The following is an 11,917-nucleotide window of genomic DNA, read 5'->3' on the forward strand; positions in this document are numbered from 1 at the left end:
TATAAAAAATATAATTTTAAGAAATTTATACGAGTAATAAAGGGAAGGTACTTACTTCAAATGGATTAAAGAAGAAAATTCTATTTGTTAAGAAATTCAACCAGAGAACAGGAAACTTTTACTTTGCCTAAGTGAACACTTTTAAAAAGTTTTACTGAAGCTAGGGAAATACTATTTTAGATCAAGACTTTATCTACATACTTTAAATAAACCTTTAAAAAATATTTTCCAACTCCCAGAGGTCACTTTTTAGCCAAACATTAGAGTGAATTACAAAATAAGCAATATTGCCTACAAGTAATGTGTCCCTTAAACTATCAACTATATGAGACCAAATGGTCAACGTTTACCCAAAAGCAAAGATGAGAAGGCAAGGAGGGGAAGGGAAGCTAGATCAATGAAAACAGAACAAACAGAAAGGAAATAGTAAGAATGCTGACACATTGTGAAAATTACAGCTAACATCACAGAATGATCTGTATTAAAATTGTTAAATAGGAACCTAATTTACTGTGTATGCTTTCACCTAAAAAATACTGAAAAGTAGTTTTTTTCCAATACATATGAGGCTGCTAAACAGAGTGTATGACTGGGGGAAAAAAGGACTATGGTAGAATGGGAACTCCAAAAGAACAGGGATATGTCTCATTCATCTTTCCATTCCCAGTTCCTAGAGAATAATGCCTGGTTCAAAGTAAAAATGTATAAGCAATGGTTGTTCCTTTTACCTGAACTGGGGCAAACATACATTTCTACCTTTGGTCAAGTTTCACTCCACATTAAGCACTACATATTAAGTACCTGAGGTGCAGTCCTGGTTCTTGGCCCTAGACCTTAAAGTGAGTAAGGTACACCAATACACAAGGAGCCCTGGTAGCACAATGGTTAAATGCTTTGCTGCTTAATGAAAGGTTGGCAGTCTGAACTCATCAGTGGCTCCATAAGAGAACAGACCTGGTGATCTGCTTCTATAGGTTATAGCCTAGGAAACCCTATGGGGCAGTTCTTCTCTGTCACATGGGGTCACTGTGAGTTGGAATCGACTCAAGAGCACATCAATATGCATGTATTTTCTATATCAGTCTTCTGACAGGATCCTCAGGACCAATTCATTACTGGGCTGTGAATTTTCTCTTGTATGATCTGATTCTTGGGTAACAGTTATTATCAGTGTAGAGAAATAATGTATTTTCAGTTCAGGATAAATATGTTCACATGAATAAGAAGGAAATAAATGCCTTGCTTTTCCATGTTTTAAATAACAGATACATAGCATCTTAAATTATGACATTATTAGCAATTTTTAGACACTGAATATAATACACTGTATTACAATGCAATGTGGCAGGCTTCCATTGTAGGAACAAAAATACGTTTCACGTGAAAAAAGATATATTATCATTCACATAAAATATAATTTAGAATAAATCTAAATTTTTAAGCTTCAAAGCACTTAACACATACAGAAGAGCTTTAGATGTAGAGTCTTGATTTCATCCAAAAAGTATGTACAAAAAAATTACTGATCATCACCTCGTTGCCTTAAATTTCTAGATTTTCCATTTTCAATTCTTCTTTTTTTGAAGACTGGGGCCACTCCACATGCCACAACTCCAAGAGAAGTGACTGTTTTTTCTTTAAATACCACTCTGGATTCCCCACTACCATCAGCTTCTGTTGATACATACTCATCTGTGCTAGGAAGTTCCAAATCTACCTCCTCACTGCAACAGCAAGTAAAAATAAAATCATTATTTGACAGAATAAGATAGAAACTCTTTTACATAATCTGTGAGCACACTGAAGCCCCAAGATACCTTTCTCATGACAGTAATAGTGAGAAGTTAGAAGACAGTCATTTTAAAGTAAACTCTTTCAAAATAAAGACTAATTTTGTATTATTTAAAATACTGAGCACTTCTTTAAGTAGACTCATGTCAGGAAAAGTCCCATCTGATCTTTTATTACTATTGCAGAAAGGGCATAACCTCTAAGCAAATGCTTGTGCTTATTTATATATGATTAGCAGATTGATAAGGGAGAAGTATTTATAGAAACTGATTTTACCATGGACTGACAAGTATTCTGAGGCTTACAGGTGCAAACCATAGAACTCTAATATCCAATGAAGACAACTTAATGTGGCTGTTTGTCTAGCATCCCTTTTCTAGGATCTGGTCCTTCTACCATCCACAAGGTTAGTGTGATGGTTAATTTTATCTGTCAAGTTGGTTAAGCCATGATTTTCAGCACTGTAGACAAACAGTAGATTAGCTGCTGTTCTATCATATAATGCAATATAATCAATCAGTCTGTTGAAATGGGAATTTATCACAGTGTGGTCTGCCATCAGACTACAAATAATAGATATTCTGGCAGAGTCTCTCTCTCTCTTTCTCTCAACGCTTGACCTGTGGATCCTGGGGACTTGGCAGCCCCCTATAATCCTGCAAGCCAGCAGAAATCTCCAGCATGTTACCCGACCTACAGATTTTAGACTTCAGCCCTCACAACTGCTTAAGCCAATCCCCCTGAAGTAAATCTCTATTGTCTCTCTCTGTCTCACTGTTCTGTTTCTCTAGAGAACTCTGACAAAGAGAGTACAAATAATCACTTGACTAGTCTGGGTTAGGGGCTGATCAACATCATAGTAGCCTAGCCACTGGATAGTCAAACGGTCCAAGAAAGAGCAAGCAACTCATGCCACACCCATCATCCCCAAGATTTTTTAAGATGGATCAGAAAGATCATTGTTTAACTCTCTCTGTTGTTGTTGTCATGTGCCGTCGAGTCAGATCCGACTTGGCGCGACCCCTCCTTGGGTTTCTGAGGTGGTATCACTATGGAAGTAGATTGCCCAACCTTCCTCCCGAGGAGTGGCTGGTGGGTTTGAACCGCCAGCCTTCTATTAGCAGTCAAGTGCCTTAGGCACTATGCTACCAGAGCTCCTTTAACTCTCTCTAGCTGCTGAGAATGTAAAACTTGTCAGGATCCCATTTCTCCCTATTTGGAGAAAGTCATTCAGAAGAGAGAGAGAATAAAGGTTGCATGTAGAGAAATGCAGAGACGGGAGGTTAAGAATCCCGCTCATGTTGTAAGCCTGGTTCCAGTAATTCCCGAGGGCCCTATTCTTGTCCCTCCCACAACCTGGTACATAGAATCTTCCTTGGATTATCTGAATGATCTTTTGTATTTAAGCTAACCAAATTTCTATCACTTAAAACCAAAAGATTACCTGGTTGGCATGAAAGGAAGACTGATGAATGGAAAGAAATGGAATTTAAAAAAAGAAAGAAAGAAATGGATTAAAAGTCCCAGATATCAAGAGTTGAGAAAGCAAGTGGATCTACACTCCTTAATCTCACAAGAACCCAGGTAAAGTACTCATTCAGCTTTATTCCAGGAAGTAAGAGAGAAAAGGCTTCTCTCTTAGAGGCCAGGAACTTTGAAAAAGCTATGTCAGATATGGAGTAGTAATTATAGTAACGTAGCATCTATACTGAATGCCCACTATGTGCCAGACACTGCTCTAGGGTCTTGGAACACATTTATTTTTATGTTGGCCTGTCCAACATTTCAGTCCTCCTTTTCTGGAACTCATACTGTTCCCCTGCACCTTTTTCCCCTTATGGGAACCATCTTTCCTTCCAAGTCCATGAGTTTTGAGTTCAGTTCATGTTCAATAAATAATAAACAGTTCACTCAGGAATAGGAACTAGGTATGTGATATAAGCTAAGAAGGACAAGGACCCATTTGGGAACTGCTGATGAGGAAGCACCTTTTTAAATATTTTTTCTTTGCTAGAATCACTGCCAATTTGCCACTAGGTAGGGAAAGCCTGCCTAAGAAAAAGTCAACCCAGAGTGATACACACACAGCTGAAGAGTGAGAGTCAGAGATGACTTCGTTTTAGCCCCTACATCCAGCCATGCTTGAAGCTACCACACCCCTGCACACAGCAGAGTATCTGTCATCTGTAAATGAAGAGAACTGGAGTGTGTTATATATACCTCTCACACCAAACCAGCAAGGCAGGGATAGTGATCGCCCATCAACTGTATCTCCTGATAACTGCAGTTTAGAGATGTCATTTTTATGTGTTGTGATGACTTAAAATTCATTTAATATATGCTATCCATTTTATCTTAAAACTACAGGATAAAAGGGTAATAAAGGAAGAGCTTTTTTCTTATCTTCAGATACATTATATAAAGCATTTACTAAATAGGCAGATAATTTGTTTCTGGGATAGAATGAGCATGCATACCTGATGTGAATGACTGTGAAACTGTGGTCAACAGACAGTGTGAATGTGTGATCAATAGAACTGTCATGTTTTGGTAGCAATTTACTTTTAAAAATAATCATTGGCTTGTTTGTAAAAATACTTAGAAAAAAATAAAAACATCCAAGAAATAAAGAAATGAGGTATACTTTTAATGAGCACAGACATATCTATGAGGTTAATGACTGTAATTTATGGAAGCACTGGGATATAATATAGTTGTAAAACACAACACACTGCTGTCGAGCCAGATCCGACTCAGAGCTACCCCTCCTTGGGTTTCTGAGGCGTTATTACTACGGAAGTAGACTGCCAAACCATCCTTCCGAGGAGTGGCTGGTGGGTTTGAACTGCCAGCCTTTTGGTTAGCAGTTAAATGCCTTGTTGTTATATGATGTCGAGTCGGACCCAACTCATAGCGACCCCTCCTTGGGTTTCCAAGGTGGTATCACTACAGAAGTAGTTTGCCCAACCTTCCTTCTGAGGAGTGGCTGGTGGGTTTGAACCTCCAAGCCTTCTGGTTAGCAGTCAAATGCCTCAGGCACTAAATTAAATTTTAGGTACTTACGGTGACTCAACCTCCTGTTTAATTTCTTGCCACTCTCCGTAAGGGTTTGACCTTTTAACAATTTTTAATTTTTCTTCCTTTGAACCTGATGAATCCTTTTCTTGTAGACTTTTTTCTTTTTGTGATTCTGGCTTAGTTCCTTCGTCACTACTTTTATTCTTTTCCTGAAATGTAAAAATCAAAAAATAACACACTTCAAGCAAAACTACCAGAACAACAACAAAATATCTTCAGCTTAGGTTTTTTAAATGTTGTTATAGATTTAAAAGTAGTAAAACATCAATCAATTTAATAGTTTAAATTTGCACGTAACACAATAGATGTACATAAAAGAACTTTATAATCCTTTCTCTCCTTGCTTATATATCCAATAGTGACTTACCTTTATGCTCCGTCTGTAATGAATTTGATGCCATGTCATTATTCTCTTCTATACCCGTTATCTATTTAAAGCACTCCCTCAACCTGTTAGTCTTAACTGAAGTCTGTCTTTACCTTGAGCACACTGTTAGAGCCTCACTAGACAATACAACTAATAATTTTGTGTAAATTAGAAAAAAAAACACTACTTTGGGATGGAAATAGCCCCCATAGTAGTCCTTGGTGAGGGCTGGTGTTTTTGTGGTACCCCTTAATCTGGCTCCATGACTCAGTTTAACAAAGGGGCTCTATGATGGATTTCAGCCTCTTTGCAAACTGCATAACTATGGCCGGCAGCCCTGGAATAGTTACTTTCCTTTGTAATACTCTGAATGGATGTTAACTTATCCCCCCATGCTATTGGCATCACAGGCCTAGGAGGCACGAACTACTCTGTCCTAGCAATCATGACTGCTTCCAGATCATGACTCTTTAAGAAAAACTGGTCATGGTACTTTATACACTGATACTCATGCAATAAAGGCCTCCTCTTATGAAGCTCATACCACTTTCTACATAATTCTCTCCATTTTCTCCTGATATGATCTAATGACCTCTGGCCACTACATATTTACTGATGACTTTGGCAACTCTGGTACCATTTTCTTTCCATTCATACTCCTGCTGTCATCCTGGGGAGCTTAAAAGTCCCCTAGTCTAAGCTTTGCGAGCCTCAACCCTAAAGACTTTGGCCTTTAATATGTTTCAATCACCTACATATTATGTAAGATGTATTTCTGCACATACAACACCTACTGTAAAGACAGTATTCAATTATTAAATCTTTAACACCTTCTCCTCTTTTAGTTTGAACTTTGTCATCATGCAGAAACACCCTACTTCTGAAATCTGAAACTTAAAAAGCCTACCCTCTCACCATAGTTCTTATCTTTTGGCTGTCTGGCTCCCTTACTTCTACAACACCTCCTTCCAACCTCACCAGCATCTCTACTACCTTGCATTTTAAGTTTGTTGCTAGTTTACATTATCTATAGAGGCCCAAACCCACTAAGAATAATTTTATCATTCTTTTGTTAGCATCCTGAATGACTCTGTCTCTCACAGGACCTAAATAGCCCAAAACAGATCTGCCCAATCATTTATCTTTTTCCTCTTAAACTTGGTCAAATGTTACAAGGGGAAAAAAAAAAAAAAACACCCACACAACCATACAACCGATGAGATTTTAAAATTTTTACACCCAATTTCAGCAAAGGCTTTAATACTTACCAATGTATCCCCAGTTAGTTCTACTCCCTTTAGTGGTTATTCAAACAAATATTTGACTAATGCAGGGCTGATGAAATGATGGTATACTCCCACTGTGGAATACTGTATAGTCATTACTTTGGTAGATAAAGATTTACTGATGTGCAAAGATGACTACTAATAAAGTTGCAAAACAGCAGTAAAACCCTATTACAGAATGATATCACCTTCTGTTTAAATAATGTGTACATGCATCAGAATAAATTATGGACCAATAAATATCAAAGTATTATATACAGTGATTTTCCTGAGGGATAGCAGGATTATAGATGGTTTGTCCTTTTTTGTCTGTATTTTATAAAAATGTTGTTTTATATAATGGCCAGATTAATTTTTATGTTAAGACAAATTAATAATTTCTATCCCAATATTAATAATTTTCTATCCCTACCTATCTAGAAGTAAAATGCTGTTAGTGATAGGATAATACCCATACACCTACAAGAAGACCAGTTAATACAACTATTATTCAAATTTATGCACCAACCACCAAAGGCAAAGATAAGGAAATTGAAGATTTTTATCAACTTCTGCAGTCTAAAACTGACTGAGCATGTAATCAATATGTATTAATTAACACTGGTGACTGGAATGCAAAACTTGGAAACAAAGAAGAATCACTGGTAGTTGGAAAATCTGGCCTTGGTGACAGAAATAATGCTGGAGATTGCATGATGGAATTTTGCAAGACCAACGACTTATTCACTGCAAATACCTTTTTTCAACAACACAAACAGCGGCTAAACACGTGGACTTGGCTAGATGGAGTACAAAGCAATCAGATTGACTACATCTTTGGCAAGAGACAATGGAAAAGCTCAGTATCTTTAGCCAAAACAAGGCCAGGAGGTGATTGTGGAACAGACAGACCATCAACTGCTCATATGCAAGTTCCACCTGAAGTTTAAGACAAAACAAGTCCACGAGAGCCAAAATATGACCTGGAAGATATCCCTCCTTAATTTAGAGACTATCTAAAGAATAGATTTGATGCACTGAACACCAATGACAGAAAAGCAGAAGAATTGTGGGATGACATCAAGAACATCATCCATGAAGAAAGCAAGAGATCATTAAAAAGATGAGAAAAGAAGAAAAGACCGAAACGGATGTCAGAAGAGAGACTCTGAAACTTGCCCTTGAATGGAGAGTAGCTAAAGCAAATGGAAGAAATGACAAGATGAAAGAGCTGAACAGAAGATTTCAAAGAACAGCTCGAGCAGACAAAGCCAATTACTATAATGAAATGTGCAAAGACCTGGAGTTAGAAAACCAAAAGGGAAGAACATGCTTGGCATTTCTCAAGCTGAAATAACTGAGAAAAAAATTAAAGTCTCAAGTTGCAATACTGAAACATTCTATGGGCAAAATATTGAATGATGCAGGAAACATCAAAAGAACATGGAAGGAATACACAGAGTCACTGTACCAAAAAAAACTGGTAGATCTTCATCCATTTCAGGAAGTGGCATATGATCAAGAACCAATGGTAATGAAAGAAGAAGTCGAAGCTGTACTGAAGGAATTAGCGAAGAACAAGGCTCCAGGTAGTGATGGGACTACCCATTGAGATGTTTCAACAAATGGATGCCCCACTGGAGGCACTCACTTTGGTTATGCCAAGCGATTTGGAAGACAGCTACCTGGCCAACTGACTGGAAGAGAGCCATATTTGTGCCTGTTCCAAAGAGAGGTGATCCTACAGAATACGGAAATTATTGAACAATATCATTAGTATCGCACGCAAGTAAAGTCTTACTGAAGATAATTCAAAAATGGTTGCAGCAGTATATTGACAGAGAATTGACAGAGGTGCAGGCTGGATTCAGAAGAGGACGTGGAACAAGGGTTATCACTGCTGATGTCAGATAGATTTTGGCTCAAAGCAAAGACTACCACAAAGATGTTTACTTGTGTTTTACTGACTATGCAAAAGCATTTGATTGTGTGGATTGTAACGAATTATGGATAACATTTAGAAGAATGGGAATTCCAGATCACTTAATTGTACTCATGACAAAATCTGTACTTAAACCAAGAGGCTGTTGTTTGAACAGAACAAGGAGACACTGGATGGTTTAAAATCAAGAAGGGAGTGCATCAGGGTTGTATCCTTTCACCATACTTATTCAATCAGTATGCTGAGCAAATAATCTGAGAAGCTGGACTATATGAAGAAGAATGTGGCATCAGGATTGGAGGAAGAATCATTAACAACCTGCAATACACTGATGACACAACTTTGCTTGCTGAAAATGAGGATGACTTGAAGCACTTACTGATGAAGACTGAAGAATATAGTCTGCAGTATGGATTACATCTCAACATAAAGAAAACAAAATTTCTCACAACTGGACCTATAAGCAATGGAGAAAAGATTGAAGTTGTCAGAGTTTGCATTGCTTGGTTCTACAGCTGACGCCAATGGAGGCAGCAGTCATGAGATCAGACGATGTATAGCACTGGTTAAGTCAGCTGCAAAGGACTTCTTTCAGGTGCTGAGGAGCAAAGATGTCTCCTTGAGGACTAAGGTGTGTCTGACACAAGCCATGACATTTTCAATCACCTCATATGCATGTGAGAGCTGGACAATGAATAAAGAAGACTGAAGAACTGATGCTTTTGAGATGTGGTGCCTGGAGAAGAATGCTGAAAGTACCATGGATTGCTAAAAGAACTAACAATCTGTCCTCTAGGAAGTGCAGCTGGAATGCTCCTTGGAAGCAAGAATGGCCACACTTTGTTTCACCTACTTTGGTCATGTTGTCAGAAGGGACCATTCCCTGGAGAAGGATGCCATGCTTGGTAGGGTGGAGGGTCAACGAAAGAGAGGAAGGCCCTCAACGAGATGGATTGATACAGTGGCTGCTGCGATGGGCTCAAATATAGCAGGGATTGCGGAGCTGGCATGGGACTGGGTGGTGATTCATTCTGCTTTGCACAGTGTCGCTATGAGTCAGAAACAACTTGACAGCACCTAACAACAGCAACATCCCAAGTAGATGCTGGGTTACCTAAATTTGACTATAAACTTTAGGAGCTAGCCACCATCAGGGCTCTGCTTATCCTCCTCTATAAGTTGGATACATCCTTCACCCTAAGTTCCACCAAAATTTATGAGGTAGGTAGGTGCTTTGGTTCTCTAGCACTGCTCTAACAGAAGATACCACAAATGGGTGGCTTCAACAAATAGGAGTTTATTCTCTTACAGTCTAGGAGGCTAGAAGTCCAAGTTCAAAGTGCCAGCTCTAGGGGCTGGGTGAAAGCTCCTCAACCTTGTGCTTTAGCTCTGCCTCTTGCTCCCAGCCCACTGAAGCTGGAGGCTTCTTTTAGGCAGCTGCTGACTGCTGACGCTGACAAACTGCAGGCTAACAAATAAAACAGCATTGTCCCAAGATTATCAAACAACACAGCAGGCCACTAGTTCAAGCCCAGAGACAGTTCCAAGATCAGGAGGAAACATGGCAAACTGATGAATGAAGACTTGGCTACATGCAGTGTCCAAGCCTGCCAAAGAACTGCAGACACCTTTCTCGAAGTTGCTTCTTATATACTGGAAGCAGACCACATCCCTATGGCAGTTACTCAGCTGCTCCAGTAGATTCCACCAAGGAGTTGATTACCTATCTCATCATGGAGAGTAACTATATCCAGCTGCCCAGCCACTCAAAACCAGGAGGTCCAGCCAAGTAGACACACAATTTAACTACCACAGTTGATAAATTACAGACAAGACAAGATCCTAAGTGTGGCCTAAGAGTATTGTTTCTCTAGTATCCTTGATTTTCCCTCACCTCTATCAGGCCAGCATCTCAACCACGGATCAATGCTATACTATCTTCTCTGTTTCTGTACTTGGGTGTTCCTGAACAAGATCATAAATGCATGAGGACTAGCAGTACTATAAAAATGTCTGCCTGCCACCACTGGGCACATAGCACCAAAATAAAAACCAAACCAAAATCACTGCCGTCCAGGTGGTCCTGACTCATAGAGACCCCTCCTTGGGTTTCTGAGGCATTATCACTATGGAAGCAGATTGCCCAATCTTCCTTCCGAGGAGTGGCTGGTGGGTTTGAACCATCAGGCTTCTGGTTAGCAGCCAAATGCCTTAGGCACTACGCAACCAGGCACATAGCACCACCTGTCAATTCTCCTGCTTGGTTCAATCTGTCTCATCTCAGCTCAGTAACTATTTCAAACTATTAACGTCATCAGGCCCCCAAGGTCCTCACTCTTGGCACACAATATGGTTTCCTATATGAAAGAGAACACTGAGGCTAAAAGCACAACAATCTCAGTATCCTCCCAGATATCAATTCAATTTGTAGTCATACTTATCCTGATCTTTTTATAGAAAAGGAATTCCTTGTTTTAATGTATTCATCTGCCTTTGTTGGTATATCCTTTCTAACTGCTTTGATATCTCTCACTTTATTGGTCATACCCTCTCTTCCCTATTACCTTTAACCAGCTTCATCTCTATTATCTTCTGTGCTTTAATCAATAACTATGTTCAAGTCCTTCTCAATGAAACCACAAAACCACCAAGCTCTGCTGATTAAAAATTATCTAGCCACAATTCTATCATCTAATTTCTAGTTTTCATTTCATATCCAAATTAATTTTCAACTCCCTGTACTCTGAGTTCTGCATTGAAAATTCTAGTGAAATTGATAGAATGACACAAAGAACTCCATAACTGCTAAATTCAATGGTTATTTCTCTTTTTTTTCCCCTCAGACCTCTCTCTGAAATTGATCCTTGATGTTCTCTATTGCTTGGGCTTCTGGGATAGTACATTTGGCTTCTCAATATACCTTTCTAACTACTCTTTCTCTTTCTACTTGTGAGCTCCTCTTTCTTGGCCTTTCACTTAAATGTTTAATATTCTTTGGTTACCTCACCCATTCTATGATTTAAATCTGCTAAAACTGGAGAGTTCTGGAAAGATGGCGGGCTAGGCAGAAAGACTGCACAGACCCTCTTCAACAAAGAAAAGAGAAACCAATTAACACAGACGCAGAAGATAATCCTGGACCCCTGAGCCTTGAAGGGAAGGATATAAAAGTGGACTAAACACCAACTAGTAGAAGAACTTGCATGAAAATACCAAAAAAGGAGACAGACGGAGCTGCGGTCTGGCAGCAATCCTGAGCAATCCTGACGGAACAGACAGCTTAGAGATCCCGAGTGCTGGTAGGACTTAAGAATTAACCTAAAAATCAGCTCTGCTAGCCAGGGACTGCATGGAGGACTGTGCACGGTGGCTGGGGAATAAATGGAGAAGGTGAAGAGAAAGGTGGGCTGAGCTGTGGACTTTTGCCGATCCGGAGGATGCTGCCATTTTGAATGTTAAAAAGTAGCTTGACTA

The 11,917-nt window shown here is 39.2% G+C and overlaps 1 protein-coding gene across 1 annotated transcript in view; it reads right to left on the bottom strand.

The window, feature by feature from the left end:
• Positions 1 to 1,519: 1,519 nt before the first annotated feature.
• Positions 1,520 to 11,917, bottom strand: part of WBP4 (WW domain binding protein 4) — a 33,712-nt gene continuing 23,314 nt past the window's right edge. Inside the window, exons 9-10 of the mRNA XM_007948194.1 lie at positions 4,855 to 5,018; positions 1,520 to 1,724 (exon numbers count right to left, since the gene is read on the bottom strand). Of these exons, the coding sequence (XP_007946385.1) occupies positions 1,520 to 1,724; positions 4,855 to 5,018 (369 nt within the window). The remainder of the gene's footprint in view (positions 1,725 to 4,854; positions 5,019 to 11,917) is intronic.

This window comes from Orycteropus afer, unplaced genomic scaffold (genome assembly GCF_000298275.1).
Source record: "Orycteropus afer afer isolate SDZICR_OR568_19922 unplaced genomic scaffold, OryAfe1.0 scaffold00207, whole genome shotgun sequence".
NCBI lineage: Eukaryota > Metazoa > Chordata > Mammalia > Tubulidentata > Orycteropodidae > Orycteropus > Orycteropus afer.